Source organism: Rhinichthys klamathensis, unplaced genomic scaffold (assembly GCF_029890125.1).
Source record: "Rhinichthys klamathensis goyatoka isolate OS25496 unplaced genomic scaffold, OSU_Roscu_1.1 h1tg000209l_1, whole genome shotgun sequence".
Lineage (NCBI taxonomy): Eukaryota > Metazoa > Chordata > Actinopteri > Cypriniformes > Leuciscidae > Rhinichthys > Rhinichthys klamathensis.
In genome coordinates this window covers 643,161-660,980 of record NW_026606734.1, presented here as the reverse complement: position 1 = coordinate 660,980, position 17,820 = coordinate 643,161, and the positions used below count along the sequence as shown (strand labels likewise).

The 17,820-nt window shown below is 33.4% G+C and overlaps 1 protein-coding gene across 3 annotated transcripts in view; it reads right to left on the bottom strand.

Annotated features, from left to right (window-relative positions):
- The window catches only part of scn5lab (sodium channel, voltage gated, type V-like, alpha b), a 186,570-nt gene that overhangs the window by 8,126 nt on the left and 160,624 nt on the right, over positions 1-17,820 (bottom strand). For all 3 annotated transcript variants that reach the window (XM_056263626.1, XM_056263625.1, XM_056263624.1), the window contains 4 exons: positions 16,145-16,299; positions 11,188-11,361; positions 8,017-8,139; positions 2,381-2,653 (listed from right to left, as the gene is read on the bottom strand). In XM_056263626.1, the coding sequence (XP_056119601.1) occupies positions 2,381-2,653; positions 8,017-8,139; positions 11,188-11,361; positions 16,145-16,299 (725 nt within the window). The remainder of the gene's footprint in view (positions 1-2,380; positions 2,654-8,016; positions 8,140-11,187; positions 11,362-16,144; positions 16,300-17,820) is intronic.

Sequence of the window (17,820 nt, the reverse complement as noted above, 5' to 3'; positions counted from 1 at the left end):
CGCAGATGAATATTAAATAACATGCTGCACATGCTTTGCAAAATGTAATTAATAATTTAATTAATTTAAATAATAAAAAAGTACAATCTAATATATATTTCAATTATTAAGCTGTCATGAAAATTGTATATTTTATATCCATTGAAATAATATGAAGTGATATCAAAAATGTATTTTCCTACATTTTTATTTTATTTTCAATTACTTAATATGTTTTATACATTTTTCATGTCACTCATACTTATCCAACTTAAAGTTAAAAATAAGTATTTTTTTTAAAGTATAATCGAATTTATATTTTAATTATTAAGCAAACTATATTTTAAATCCATTAAAATAATAAAATCTATTTTATTTTTTAATAACTATAAATATTTTGTATATATTGTTTATGTCACCCATACTTATCACATGCACATAAAGTTAGAGAGTTCAAAAGATTACTAATACTTTCTTGTACTTATGCTCTTGTAATCTTTAGATCTTTTGTACTCATCAAGAATAAGATTTGCAATAAAAGCAGGAGAAACGTTTAATTAAGTAGTGATGTAGAACTGGGCAAACATGTGAATCCCTACGGTTGCTCTGTTCTAGTTCCTGGCCATTAGTGACAGGTCTGGGCGCAGTCACAGGAAGGGGACGGCAGGGGTCAGGTGACGTGTTGCTAGGCGACTGCATCAACTAACTTCAACTGAAGAATGAAGTGCAAAAGCTCTCGCTGAGCACAACGTTCGGGATAAAGACTAAATATAATCTCCATTGATCCGCGCTCTCGGACACACAGAGGTGGGAAGTGGCCGGAACAAAACCAACAACAGATCGCAGCTGAAATTTACAGTTAAAAAAACTGCTAAATTTAGCCATCATAGAGGGAAAGTTTATAATTTGGACGTAGTTCGGGACTCGCGCGTCAAGCCACGCACACTCGAAGCATGCAGAGAGAGAGAGAGAGAGAGAGAGAGGATTAAAGTTTATTATTATTACTTATTATTACAATCGAATTGCTATTACAAAAGATGTAAAAAATTTTTTACAAAGTACATAAAAATGAATAAATTACACTTTCTTTCCTTCTTTTTTTTCTTTTCTCCCTTTTTTAAAACCTCATTATCATACAATGTACATAATACTTAATTCATTCCCCATAATTCTATAAACTTTGGTAGAGATTCCACAGTATGCGTACTCCACCCTCAATCGAGAAGCTGCCGAGCCTAAAAACAGGCACCGCGTTTATTGAACAGTCTGGTCTTCCTTGTCTTCCAATTAGCCAATTTTGCAAATTAATTAAAACCAACACAGTTTTCTTTTGAAATGAATACTTTGAGAGAGGGAGAAAGAGAGAGAGACAGAGTGAGTGAGTGAGAGAGTGAGTGAGTGAGTGAGTGAGTGAGTGAGTGAGTGAGTGAGTGAGTGAGTGAGTGAGTGAGAGAGAGAGAGAGAGAGAGAGAGAGAGAGAGAGAGAGAGAGAGAGAGAGAGAGAGAGAGAGAGAGAGAGAGAGAGAGAGAGAGAGAGAGAGAGAGAGGTGTGTTTCAGACAGCGTTTGATTCCTCGTTGGCGTTTCCTTGCCCTTGAACGACACACACACACACAACATTATGTCTATACACCCGTCTCTGCAAGTGTTCTCTCGGTTCTGTCATGAGGGAACAGTTGAGAAAGAAACCGGATGTTTGTCAGTATATTCGGTCTTAAAGTGACAGCACTAATATTCCTTCTGTCATCTGTGTCATTAATATTAATAAAACAACAAAATACAGCTTTAACAAAAATGAAACTATATTTAATTTCTACAGTGAACAAATAGCGTTATTTTACATTCAGGCTTAATTATTAATTTCTGCACCTGAATAATGTTAGACTTTGTTATTTAGTATTCATCTCTGCTTGTAATTTGTGTATTTGTAATTTTATTACTGACTGTTCACTTATCTTTAATAATGTGTGAACTTTATCAGTTAGGCCGGTAGTTTTGATGAAGAACTTTAGTGAGCTTTAAGTAATAAATGAAAAGCAAAGCCCCCCCCCCCCCCCCCCCCCATAAATATATATATATAAAATTTGTCAGGTGTATTCTTTGGCTGACAAATATGAATCACAATATGTTTATTAGTTTGTTAAAACTGTGTAATCCAAATGCATGGACATTTTATATGCAATTACAATACATAAATCATATTTTGCATTACAGTAATAAGCAACTTCGCATTTTCGCTTTTTGTCATAAAAATGTTTTATTGCTCCTAAATAAAAATAAATATTTTGATCGATTTTTTACGTCACCCATCCTTGTCCATCTTAAAGTTAGAAATAATAATTGAAATAATGTCCTAAAACTGTCCGATGCAGCATGTGTGTTGATGAGAGTGTGAAGCTCACCACTTGCAGGAGAGCGAGGTACCCCGCGCCCACGTTGTCGAAGTTGACCTTGACTTTGGTCCAGTAGAACTGTGTGTTGTTCATCTCCAGGCACTCGGACTTGTTGTTGATGTGGGAAGCGTTGTAGATGAAGCCGGTTCTGTTGACGCAGCGCCCGAACTTGCCGGCGAACAGGTTGACCCCCATGATGCTGAAGATGAGCCAGAAGATCAGACACACCAGGAGGACGTTCATGATGGACGGGATCGCCCCGATCAGAGCGTTCACCACCACCTGGAGAACACAACACACACTTCAGACCGGGATCGACACACACCAGGCGCTGTCAGTCCAGCTCTGCTCCTGATTTATGAATGGCCTTTGGCGATCGGCATTTATGCTTTCGTGTCAGCGATCTCAAACTCGTGATGTGACGAGGCGGTTTAAATGTCATTTACGGCCATTCATAAAACATGAACATTATTAAAAGCTGAACTCTACAGGATTAAATGCATCAGAGGATTTGAATTCACTACAAATTCAATTAAAAAAAGTATTTCCAAATGTGAATGTGAATGCATTTCATGTGCATTTAGCAGTTTTGAAAGTACTTGATTTAATATATTCTAAATATTAAAATCGTATAAATTTCATATTCAAAAATGATCAAATCTTCTAAGAATCTTTCACTGTTAATGTACAATAAATTGGCATATTTTTGCCAATTTAACAGTGAATCTCACAAAAGCTGTCAAGTCTACATCACATTTCTCTTCATAATTTGCATGCAAATCAGTTTTTAGGAGCAATGTTAAACACTTTTTTAGTTTAATAATTAAAATTGACATTTTTAGAATATTATTTAAATTATTGTTTTTAACTTTAAGTTGGACAAATATGGGTGACATGAAAAATCTATCAAAATATAATTTTTTATTAAAAATAATACATTTTTAGGAGCAATAAAACATTATTTTTATGACAAAAAGCCTCATTGCGAAAATGCTCATTATTGTAATGCAAAATAAGTCAATAAGAATATAACCAGATTTGTGTATTGTAATTGCATATAAAATTTCAATGCATTTTGCCTACACTAATAAACATATCGTGATTCATATTTGTCAGTCACACATAAATGAAACGGGTCAGATTTCTGCACTGCAAAAAAACATAATGGCATCGTTTATTTGCAACTATTTGAGTTGATTTAAATAATCAAATAAAAAAAAAGCATTTATTCCAATTTCCTAGAATCAGCATAAATGGATGAAAATTTGTATCTAATTTAAATACACAAGTCTTACATTTAGGCCTAAATATTTTGATTTAAATGCAACATATAAATAGAAAACAATTTCTTAAATTTCTTTATGTAATTTTTTTAATTTATTATAGGCTGAAATGAAACATCCTCGACAGGTTTCGTGAGATTCGCAGATAAATATTAAATATCATGCTGCACATGCACACATTTTTCTGAACACTGTATGAAATAAGCCTGGGAATAATCACAACAACACCACATCATCGTCAACATGCAGGAGATATTAGCTGGATGTAAAAGTGCTGAGACTCATTCAGCGGGTTTAGCTGTGTGTGTGAGCGAGCACTTCTCTCTGCTGTCGCTCTAAAGCGTGTGAAGTTTAATATGATTTTCCAGATTTATGGCCAGCGGACGGGGAATTCCTCGCCTCTCAGACGCACTTTCACTGAGCGTGCAAATCTAAACCAATGCCATTCAATTTGCTCGCGCTGGCGCTGGACAGAACTGCAGACTAACAGCAAATCACACTGTACCAGAACATAAGCATATTTCTTTTTGATTGATTTCTTGTTATTTCTTTATGGAAGCTTGTTTCCGCCACGGGACAACATTTTGAAAAGATAATTGCCACTTTTGATCTCGCAATTGCAAGTTATAAACTCGAGATTATATCTCACAGTTCTGACTTTTCTTTCTGACAAAGTTTACATCTCACAGTTCTGACTTCTTTTCTCAGGGGTTTATATCTCGCAATTCTGACTTTTTTTCCTCAGAATTCTGTTTTTTTCTCTCTCTTAATTCTAAGTTTACATCTCACTATTCTGACTTTTGCCCTCAGAATTCTTTTATATCTCGCAATTCTGATTTTTTTCTCTCACTATTATGACTTTTTTTGTTTCAATATTCTAAGTTTACTTCTCACTTTTCTTCCTTTTCTTTCAGAATTGTAAGTTTACATCTCACTAGTTTTCTTTTTTTTTCAGTATTCTAAGTTTAAATCTCACTATTCTGAATTTTTTCTCAGAATTCTACGTTTATATCTCCCAATTCTGAATTTGTTTTAAATTTCTAAGTTTACATCTCACTATTCTTCCTTTTCTTTCAGACGTGTAAGTTTACATCTCACTATTCTTCCTTTTTTCAATATTCTAAGTTTAAATCTCACTATTCTGACGTTTTTTCAATATTCTAAGTTTACATCTCACTATTCAGATTTTTTTCTCAGAATTCTACGTTTATATCTCCCAATTCTGAATTTGTTTTAAATTTCTAAGTTTACATCTCACTATTCTTCCTTTTCTTTCAGAATTGTAAGTTTACATCTCACTATTTTTCTTTTTTTCAATATTCTAAGTTTACATCTCAATTTTCTGATTTTTTTTCTCCGAATTCTACGTTTATATCTCCCAATTCTGAATTTATTTTAAATTTCTAAGTTTAAATATTGTAATTCTTTCTTTTTTAAAATATTCTAAGTTTAAATATTGTATTTCTTTCTTTTTTTAAATATTCTAAGTTTACATCTCACTATTCTTCCTTTTTTTCAATATTCTAAGTTTACATCTCACTATTCTTCCTTTTTTTCAATATTCTAAGTTTACATCTCACTATTCTTCCTTTTCTTTCAGAATTGTAAGTTTACATCTCACTATTTTTCTTTTTTCAATATTCTAAGTTTACATCTCACTTTTCAGATTTTTTTCTCAGAATTCTACGTTTATATCTCCCAATTCTGAATTTGTTTTAAATTTCTAAGTTTAAATATCGTAATTCTTTTTTTTTCAATATTCTAAGTTTAAATCTCACTATTCTGATGTTTTTTTTCAATATTCTAAGTTTACATCTCACTTTTCTGATTTTTTTCTCAGAATTCTACGTTTTAATCTCCCAATTCTGAATTTGTTTTAAATTTCTAAGTTTAAATCTCGTAATTCTGACTTTTCTTTCAGAATTTTAAGTTTAAATCTCACTATTCTGACTTTTTTCTCAGAATTCTAAGTTGTATACATTTAGTGTTGTATACAATGACCTTTTTTAAATGCCATGGCGAAAACAAGCTTCCATGTTTCTTTAATCCATTTTAAATCAAACTTTTATTATTTTTGTCTGCATGTTTATGTTCTTAAATGTTTAAATAGCTGAAATATGACTGTGGATGAAATGTGCTGTATGATAATATTCCAGCACAGCATGTCGGCCTATGCACATGGTGTTGTCTGGATGAAGATGAAGATAACACTGAGTGGGTGAGTGATGAAGAGAACAAGCAGGCGGCGAGGCGGCACTGGCTTCCCACATGCTAAAAGCACATTTCTGACATTCAATTATCCAGAATACTGATGGTGTTTCCCAGCGGACAGAAACTAGCTTCATCATCTGGCTGTTTCTCCTCATTCAGTCTGTTTAATAATCTACCACAGCACACACACTACTCTACACACACATCACAGTAACACCCTGTAATACTGGCAGGAAATCAAACAAATTAATACATACAAGAGAAGGAAAAGAAGATAACACTGTAAATGTAACACTGAAAACAAGAAAAGGCAGTCCATCTGAACCCAGAGGTTCTCCTTCGGTTCGTTTATTCCAGTTTTTTATATGCTAACACAATTTTAAGAGACAGTAGATGTATCAAACGATCATTTAATAATAATACATTTTTATTTAGTTACATATTTTATTCTTAAATAATTAAAATCTATTTAAAAGGTCACTGTATTGTGTAATATTTTAATTATAATACATTTGTAGTTATATATTTTATTCTTTATTTGATTAAAATTCACTCAAAATGTCACTGCATTAATTATGTAATTTTATAAGGACTTTATGACAAAATAATCCTAGTTTATATCTCCCAATACTGGAAAGTCTTTCCCCTGTAAAGCTTCCAGCAGAAACCGAGACGTCTCCCTTCAGAGTCAGTCTGCATGAAGATGAAACGGATCAAATTTGATTAAACAAAAGTGCAGTGAGAATATCCCCGAGATGGAAGCAGCTTTTAAAGCAACCACTAATGCTGTAAGAAACACTTCACATCAGGAGCACGTTTAGATGTGGGTTAGTGGAACTACTGGGGGATTGGTGGATGGAAGTTCATAAACACAAACAAAAACATGATCATGTTGGGCCGATGGGGTAAATCTGATGAAAGCACGTCACATTTCAATCAAAAAAATCAATTACACTTTGTATAAATTAAATTAATAAAAAAAAATGTTGTGCATTGTCTCATTATTAATAACAATGAAACTTTTTTGTTTGTAATTCTCATTATTCTTAATGGCGATTCTCATAAATGTTTTACTAATATCAGCATTTTTATTAATATCAGCATAAATTATAACAAACACTACCATGACGTATAAACACTTTGCCAATGAAATAAATTAGCCTTATTTTTTTTTCACCATTACTATGAGATTTTTGGTTGAAAATGTTTTTTTTTGGGGGGGGGGGGGGGGGGGAACCCGCCCCCCCCCCCCCCCCAAAAAAGAAACTGATGTATGACCTGAACATCATTTCACGCCCACAAAGACAAAGAAAATGATGTATGACCTGAACATCATTTCACGCCCACAGATATTTTCTTTATAACTCACAAATGAGATTTTAATCAGCTATTCAAACAATCTAATGTAATTAATTAGCAGATTAACATAGTAACCCTGCTTAAACCAGCATAAAGTGGTTAGTTGGTCTGGTTTGATTACAGTACATTAAGGAATAAAAAAAAAATGTGCAAATGTATCCATTGGTTGTGTCTTTTGTGTTCATCATGTGAAAAGGTTTGTGAAACTGGGGAACCACAAGCAACATAACTTACCAGTTTTGGAAATGTTGTTTTGAATTTATTGCACCAGTGTGTAAGACTATGTTGTAGTGTGTGTGTGTTGTAAGGGCTTGTGTGTGATGTCTGAGGGCAAGGTTGAGTGAATGTAGTGCTTCGTTTTGACCTGAAAATAGGATGTTTGGGGAACTGGGAGAGACGTTATGGATTTGTGTTTATAGTTTTAAGAATATGAGGCATAGTTTGAAGAAATGTTTTTAGGCAATCGAGAAAAACTGTAATAAAATGTTCTTCGCACTAAGAAAAAACACAGTAGGTCTTTTAAGAACTGATCACTGAAAGGGAAGCAAAAACGGTAAAATCAACTTTTAAAAAGCTTTATTTTCAAGAGTGTTTGACCTTAACACCACCTCAGGCTGGTTTAAGAAAAGACTTGTGAAAGTGTCGGTTTAATATTTGTATTTCTGTCCTCAGCAAATTCCCTATTTTCTGTTTTGTTTTTGTGAAACTTCCTGTCTCTGAGCATAAAAAGAGAGAAAAGGCCTCTGGAAATGGAGCATTCACAGATGTGACAGAGAGACGAGTATATCTTACCCTCATGCCTTCAAACCGGGACAGCGCTCGCAGCGGTCTGAGCGCTCTGAGCGTTCGCAGAGATTTGATGGCAGCAAAGTCGGAGTATCCGAGTGTGTTTGCTACGAGGCTAACTAGAGACACCTATGAGTGACACAGAGCCGAGGACAAAGAGAAGATACAAATGCAGCGTTAATAAAACACACCTGCAACAGTCCTGAGGAAGGAAAACACACGCTTCTTCTCTGTGCTGGGAGGAAAAATGAGGATTAATCGGGATTCGTTTTCTTTCAGTTTCAGCAATCAAAGCCGGACCTGTCAGTGATAAATGTTGCTTTAAACGGCGTGGGTCATTGTTTTCTCCCGACTCTTTGACCTGTTAAGGACTGAAGGGCAGTTTAGTGGGCATCTTTGAGCCGTCTACTGAGTGCACTCAGACTCGGGCCCGTTCGGAGCGGGTCTTACCCTCATCCCAGCAAAGCGAGAGACGGCGCGGAGAGGCCGGAGCGCCCGGAGAGTCCGGAGAACACGCATGGTTCCGATTTGGTCATAATTGAACGCACTTGCCACCAGACCAATCACTGAAACCTGTATGAATTGAATTCGTTTAGTTAGAGTTTCTCATGAATTTCAAATTATTCATATTAATCAAATGGGAATTTCAATGCCAATGTAAATGCATTTCATGTGCATTTAGCAGTTTTGAATGCACTTTATTTAATATATTCCAAATATTAAAATCTTATAAATTTCATATTCAGATATAATAAAAATCTTCTCTAAGAATCTTTCACTATTAATTTACAATACATAAAATATTTTGAACCTAAAATATGATGCTCACTACAAATTAAATGTAAAAAATATTTCAATGCCAAAGTAAATGCATTTCATGTGCATTTAGCAGATTTGAAAGTACTTGATGTAATATATTCTAAAAATAAAAATTGTATAAATTTTATTTTCAAATATAATCAAAAATATTATAAGAACTTTTGACCTTTAATTTACAATACATCAGATATTTTGAACCTAAAATATGAGTTCACTACAAATTAAATTCAAAAAGTATTTCAATGGCAAAATAAATTTTATTCATTTCATATTATTCTAATAGGAAAAATTTAAAAAGACATTAAAATGACTTGTGTCTAAAACATATATAAATATACATTACTATATAAATTAAATCCTTTTTTAAAAACAAGTAAATTTTAAGATTTTGGGCTATTTGGCATTTCAAAATGTGTTGTTTCAGATTAGTGGAAAGACATCCAAAATGTACTCTTAAGTGTTTATTTTATTGTTATTTATCTATTTGTGTCTGTAGATTTCAATTTCAATTCATATATTTAAAGGCCGTTTTCACAAAATGAGTTTTTTTCTCCACTTCAGAAGCACTTATATTCATCAAAATTTACAGTTTTATTCCTATCTATATTCTGAAGGTTTTTACTGAGGGGTTTGTTTATATATCATTTGCCTCATTTTTTACAACATTTTATTCCTGAAAGCATGTTGAAAATTAAGTACTTTCTGTCTGTTGACAGTTTTTTCTGATTTATGGAGTGATAAAAAGAGAAATCAAAAATCCCCTCAGTAAAAAACGTTAACTCTAATATGTTAACCAAATCAAATTAGTATTTTAAACCTGTTTTTATCCAATGTTCAGATATTTGTTCTGGAATTGTATGCATATTTACTTAGATAATGCATATTTCCGAAAACTTGTAACACAAATTTTTTTTTTTTGAAATTCTTTCTGTTCTAAAAACATACATTTTAAGCACATTTTCTACATTTCATGTATTTCAGGTGAAGGTGAAGTGTGTAATTTCTCCAACCCTTCCATCCCCAAACAGATACGAGAAAGTATTTTAAAGTATTTTTACCTTTCACATCACATCTTTAGAACTTAGTTTCAAACTCACAGCCCTCCTCACCAGTATATAAGTATTTAACCACATACTGTATATAAAACTCAAATCCATATTTATAAAAGCACAGTACAGTAATGATTATTCCATATACACTATGAAACATTGCAGTGCAGTATCTGAACAGTGATGCAGTTGTGGTTGTTTTGGCTCTTTGGTCACAGTAACAAATGGCATTTATAACTGAATAGATAAAGAATTCTCTACCACAAATATAGAAATGCAGCTTAGAAATGAGAAAAATACTGAACTGCTACAATGATCTATTGTAGCAATTATCCTGAATTAACCCCTAATTTTTTTTTTTTATATAATTATTCTATAAACATTAAAAATGCTTTTTTTGGACTAACTCTTTCAAAGGAAACAACAAATTATAGATTTTTTTTATTAATTTAATGTGCATTTAAAAGCACTCAATATATACAATTAACCTATATGAATTCATTACTTTGAACCTAAACCCTTAATATTTTAAAAGTTGTGCATAAATTGATATAGAATCAGCCAACCCAAATATGTACATACTTTACGTATGAATACCTACAAATATTAATGAGATTGTGATCATGAATAAAATGAAAAAAAAGAGATTAATTTAATGTGCATTTAACACTTTATAAGCGCTCAAAATTAAAATTAACCTACACTATGAATTCAATACTTTGAACCTAAACCTTTAATATTTTAAAAGTTGAGCATAAATTGATATAGAATCAGCCAACCCAAAATTATGTATGAATACCTACAAATACTAATGAGATTGTGATCATGAATAAAATAAAGAAGAATTTTTTTTTTAATTTAATGTGCATTTAACACTTTAAAAGCACTCAATGTTAAAATTAACCTATATGAATTCAATACTTTGAACCTAAACCTTTAATATTTTAAAAGTTGAGCATAAACTGATATAGAATCAGCCAACCCAAATATGTACATACTTTATGAATACCTACAAAAACGAATGAGATTGTGATGTACTGAAATACAGGACCAAAACAAACAGCACCGTATCACTGGACTGCATCTGGAGTGCGAACAACAGCAAAACAATATGACAATTATGATAAATGATCTTTTGATAACACTCACAAAATGCTGAAACGCATTTATTTGATTATAACCTAAAAGTTGATCTCTGTAAAACTGGCCTCATTCAATCTTCCTGAGATTTGAAATGTTTCATAATAAAGCTCTATGGCTGTTATTCATATGCAGTTAGACGCTGGTAAAAGTTAGCTGATGCACTTACATCCACGATGAGAAAGTCCAGCCAGCACCAGTAGTTGGTGAAGTACTTCTTGAAACCGTAGGCGATCCACTTCAGACTCATCTCTAAGATGAAGATGTAGGTGAAGATCTTGTCTGCGTATTCAAGCACCACTTTGACCACTTTCCTCTGTTCAATGTAGATGTCTTCAAATGCCTTTCAACAGAAGAAGCAGTGTGTTAGGAAAGCACACACACAGGCCAGGGTGAGGAAGACTTTATATTATAAAGAAAGAAAGTCACTCGGGTTTGTGAGATATTATTATTGTCTTTATTAATATTTTGACTTTTATGTTTTCTGTTATCATTCAGTTCTGTTTTTGCCATTTAAAAAAAAAAAGTCTTTATTCATTTTTACATTAAGTTAAACTACATAAAAATAAGAAATGTTTCAAATAAATTTGATTTTATTTTATGGTTATAGTTTTAGTTAATGATAATAACCCTGGTTTTGACGAGTGTTAATTTAGTACGATTGAGATAATAACATTTTTATTGTATTCATTTTTATAAATATTTTAAATGTTTCTTTTTAATTAGTAATTTAGTTGTGTTTTCTTTCTTTAAGTATGTCTTAGTTTTAATTAATTTTAAATAATATAATACATAATAATATATATTGTTCAGTTAACGATTGTTTTATTTCAAGTAACAAAATTGTTTCGTTATATATATACGAGCAAATGATACGTTTTTATTGTTGCCTGATGTATTTCCCTCTGTGTTAATTGTGCCGTGTGTTTGTCTGAGCGCTTCTGCTGCACATACGACGTCCAGGCAAACATCTGCGTCCACCAGACTCTCCACTGGTTTTTGCCGACTCTGCAGTTTCTCATTTTCTGCTTACTTTCTGTTTTCCTGAGTAATCCTTCAAGTGCACGTCTGAAAGAACAGCTGCCCGCTGAAGCTGCTGGTAAATGCCACTAAAATACCAGCGGCTCGACACACACCTGGCACCCGCGCGCGAGACAACACTGACATTCGGCCCTCTCTGGGAGTCACACACACACACACAGGGTCTTTAAGGAAATCACCAGTGTTATATAACATTATGCAGCGGTGGGAATATATTTCTTTGCTCTGGCATTTACTGTTTTCTGTGTTGTGCATAATCTTACAAAGTCAGAACTGGTAATGCTTAAAGTCAACATGAAATCAACATTGCTTCTCAGTGCATCTTACTGTCATGCATCATCAGTGCATGTTATAATAAATCGAATTATATCATATTACAGTATAATAACATTCCTTCATTAATGCATTAAACCATTATATAATGCTTAATGTTAGTAGTTATTGCACATGAACTGAACACATATACACTACTGTTCAAATGTTTGGGGTTGGTGAGATTTTTTAATGTTTTAAAAAAAAACTCTGCATTTATTCAATTAAAAATACAGTAAAAACAGTAATATTGTGAGATATTATTACAATTTCAAATAAGTGTTTTCTATGTGAATATATTTTAAAATGTAATTTATTCCTGCGATCCAAAGCTGATTTTTTAGCATCATCACTTCAGTCTTCAGTGTCACATGATCCTTTCATGATTATTATCAATGTTGAAAAAAAGTTCATATATTTTTTAATGGAAACCGTGATAGATTTGGATTTTTCAGGATTCTGTGATGAAAAGAACAGCATTTATTTGAAATATAAATATACTGTCACTTTTGATCAATTTAATGCATCTTCGCTGAATTAATTTCTCTTTATAAAAATCATATAATCATCCACATATCATTTTCTTATATGAAACTATTTTAATGCACACTATCTAATGAGCCAATTAGATAACAATTCTTCAATGAAGAATTAATGCAATAATGAAAGTGTTACTGAAAGTCAAATTTTTGAGCAATAACTGCAAGAATGCGCTGCATTTCATTCTCACTGTCGTCCTATTCACGCGATAAACCTTTAAAAAAACACACAAACGTCCGGCGACAAATGAATACCAGTGTTAGTTTAGTCCTAAACCGAGGCTGTGACTGGGATTATAACACGTGTGGTGTAGATTAACGTACGCTGACATCTGCACGTTTCCAGTCCGTGAGGGAAAGCTGTCCTGAGGTCAGTGAAGCAAGCAAACCAACCAGTGTGATTATCTGATGTCAGCCAGTCTTCACTGACTCTCTGGGTCAGTTTTTGCTTTCATAACATGTGACTATACAGTTTTATTCATATCATCTGAAGGTTTGTTCATACTGTATATCATTTGCCAGATTTATATAACATTTAATTCCTAAAAATATGTTTTTATAATATGTTTTTTCTGATTTATGCAGTGATAAAAAGAGAATACAAAATCTCCTCTGTAAAAACCTTTACCTCGAATATTAAACAATTATCAAAATTAAACATTCGTTTTGAACCTCTTTGTATCCAATGCTCAGATTGAAGCTGTTACGGAAATGTATGCAAATTAATGCATATTTAATTTGATAAAGCATCATTTGCATATTTAAGCATAACGAAGATTTTCATGTCTTTCTTTCTTCAGTCGAAAAGAAATGAAGCTTTTTGATTCTGTCGCTGCGTAACACGAGAATGAACCTCGCTGGACTGTCAATAGAGGGACAGAAATCTCTTAGATTACAGTAAAAATATCTTCATTCATGTCTATTATTAAGAAATAATTCATGTAGTCAATCTGCTAAAATTATTTTAAAAATGTGTAATTAATTCATTTGTTAAGATATGCATTATGTTAAACATAGTTAAATTCCCTTATACTGAAAATACAAGTCTGGTGATAAAAGCTAATTCTTCTAAGACTTATTTGCTATGGTGTAAAATAGTATTAGTAAAAAGAAATGGTATTGTGCTAATGCTTACCAAATTAAACCCGTATAAACTGTTATGTACAGTATGAGATTTCAGTGATTACATGTATGTGCATTGCTGTTTACTTAAGGTTTGTTGTAAATATTTACACTGGTTTGTTGTGTGGTTTCAAAGGTTTTTCACCTACTGAAATTCTGCAATAAAATGAGAGAAGGCAACTTAAAGGGTTAGTTCACCCAAAAATGAGAATGATGTCATTAATGCCTCTCCCTCATGTCGTCCCAAGCCCGTCAGACCTCCGTTCATCTTCAGGACACAGTTCTTAAGTGTCACCGGCCCACCGGTGGGCCCAAATCCATTACATTTTTAAAACAGTAATATCCTATACTAAACCTAAACTAATCTTGACAAACTATATATCATTTGAAAGCTTACAATCTCTAGTTTCCATATTTGGTGATTAATTTTCAAAATGAATTACAGAGGAGCCATAATTTATCAATTTGAAACTAGAATATTTTCATACTCAAGGCGTGTTTAGACCTTTATTTTGAAATAGTGATGAACATGAAAAATCATGAAAGAAGGGTAGAAACCTCCGTTTGTTTTCATGCCAAGAGTTCAAAAGATAGCATCCATTCAATTGTTTTAGAAAAAAAGGTCTGAATTTTTTTTAAATATTAAGAAAAAAATAATAGATTCACCATTTGTGATGTGGCAGCGAGCTATAACGCACATACTTGTTCTTTTTGTGTTTCTTAGAGGTTGAATTCATATCAAAATCTGCCAAACTTCTCATATTACTTCTGAATAGGATGTCTACTTCATAAATTGTATGAAAATTGTGGAAATAATGGTTCATATCACTCAAAACACATATGGAAATGGAGGCGCCCTTATATGGGCAGTAATGGAGTCTGGTCGTGCCCTAGTGGAAGTGTTCGGTACTGCGCCCAAACAAAAATCTTACTGAAAGCTCATTTTTTGAGATATCAACCTAAAATTTGAAACACAACTTGTTCAGATTTTTGACTTTGATTTTTTTTGCAGTTTTAGAGTCGCCCAGGTTTTGAAAATATATATTTTCTATAAAATATGAATAATTCAATTTTTTACATGGTACATTTTCATAAAATCAAACTTCTATAACTTTTTTTCTGTTTAACTTTCTTAATTTATTTCACTTCTACAAAAATCTGCCAAATGTCTTCTTTAAAACGAGACCAATCTTACGTCTATATTCCAAAGCATTCTTGAATTACAACCATTTAAGTTTGAAATGTGCATTTTCATGTATATTCAAAAAAAGGGGGGGGGGTGACACTTAAAGGGTTTTAAGATATTTTAGATTTAGTCCGAGAGCTTTCTGTCCCTCCATTGTAAATGTGTGTACGGTATACTGTCCTTGTCCAGAAAGGAAGTAAAGACATCATCAAAGTAGTCCATGTGACATCAGTGGGTGAACGCGGATCCACAACAGAACCGGAAGACACACACACACACACACACACACACACACACCAGACACACGTCAGCAGCGTCTTACGTCAGCGGCGGCACTGAACGCGGATCCACAACAGAACCAGAATACACACACACACACACACACACACACACACCAAACACATGTCAGCGGCGGCACTGAACGCGGATCCACAACAGAACCGGAACACAATACAATGCTGAATAAAGTCCTAGTTTTTGTTATTTTTGGAGCAAAATGTATTTTCGATGCTTCAACACACTCTAACTAACCCACTGATGTCACATGGACTACTTTGATGAAGTCTTTATCTCCTTTCTGGACAAGGACAGTAAACCGTACATACATTTCCAATGGAGGGACAGAAAGCTCTCGGACTAAATCTAAAATATCTTAAACTGTGTCCCGAAGATGAACGGAGGTCTGACGGGCTTGGAGCGACACGAGGGAGAGGCATTAATGACATCATTTTCATTTTTGGGTGAACGAACCCTTTAAGCCTCATTGTTGTGAGTGGAATCCAGTGTTATTGAGAAGTAAGGATCCCTTTTCAAGTGTGGGACCCGTGCAGCTTATAACACTTGACAGTGTTTGGAAGATGACCACAAGTCTTACAGGAGTGTGTGTGAGTAATGATGTGTAAAGTGCATGTAGAGATGAAGCTCACGAGCGCTCCACTGCTGAGGAGGATCATGAAGATGATGAAGGTCTCGAACCAGCTGTGCTCCACGATCTGGTAACACGTCTTCCTCAGACGCCACCAGGCCCGGCCCAGACCCTGCGACGTGTTGATGTCACAGCACTTAAAGTGGCGGACACACACTGGGGGAAAACATTAGCATTAATATCAGTGATTATTCATTTCTTAACAAGCAAGTATGCATTACTTCAATGAGCTCATTTTTATTCATATTTTGATTTAGCTTTTATTTTCGTAGTTATATTTTTAGTGTTCATGTTTGTATACAATTTTTTTGTCATTTCGTTATATGCTTTTGTCGTTTTATTAATTTTTTTATATTGCTACTTAGATTTAATACAATTTTTGTCAACAATTTCCAGACAACAATTTTAGTGATTCAACTTGGCAAGGCAACATTTAAAATTTTAGTTTAGTTTAAGTTTTCAACTAATATTTTTATTTTATTTTATTATTTTATTTATTTATTAAACTTTTTTTTTTTTTATTAAACTTTTTATTTTATATATATATATATATATATATATTCTAAATATTTTACAGAAATATTTTATTTTATTTCATCTTAATTTCAATTAACGTAAATGTTGATCGGCTCACTGTGTGTGTCCTTCAACTAAAAAGTAATAAAATATTAAATAATGTAACTAAATGATCAATAATAACATATTAAAACATTAACAAAAAGTTCTCAAACTAATTCTCTGAAGTAAAATGTATATTATTGTGTAAAAATATCATGGATTTTTAAAAAGTCCTTTTTGTTTGAGTATACTGAGGTCCGTGCTATGACATCATTTCCTGTTGTGTGTTTTTGTCACATGACAACGAAATGATTCCTGGAGACTAAATGAATAAATGTAAATGGCTACGACACACTGACTAAATATTACTAGTATTTTAAAACAAAACTGCTTCACTTCTTTAGCTTTTAAATCAATTATACTGAATTGAAGAATACGCCAAACTACTTTATATTTTGTAATACAATAATAGATTATCCACGCATCGATCGCCAGTAATTCAGACCATAAGTGAGAAGCAGAAACTCGTTTTGCTGACTTTTCCACTTTCAAAACCTCTTTGTACAAATCAACATTTGAGAACGCGACTTCAAAAGAGTTCAAAGAGCTTGAAAACACTCCAGAAGATCACAGATGCAGTGAAACGTGGAGATCGATGTCTGTGCAACACACACACACACACACGTCAGTGAGGGAAGTGATGAAGTCAGCGCTGGCTGGTAAATGGACCTCGCCGCCGCGGCTGTAAAAGGTCTTCGTCTCGCTAATCTGCGGGTCTTTTATGTGCCATAATCCCGGCGCTCTTAAAGCTCCACGTCTGTATCAACCAGTCCCTGCCATCAAATCCCATTTGAGCCTCGCGCGGTCGGCAAAGCGTCTCCATTACTGCCATCTGAGCTCTTCTAAATTAACTTATTGCCTGTAAACTTAATAACAGGGTTATGGTAACAGGGTTCTCTCAACTCAATTTGTAGCGATGCTCCTGCGCTCCTCAGACATCTAGCACTCGGGCATCAGCATTCATCAGACAATTACCAACATCGAGAGCGAATCAGTATTGGTGACTTCATCATTCTCAGGGAACGTCCGTGTTTTACTCTCCTGACGTGTGTGAGCGCG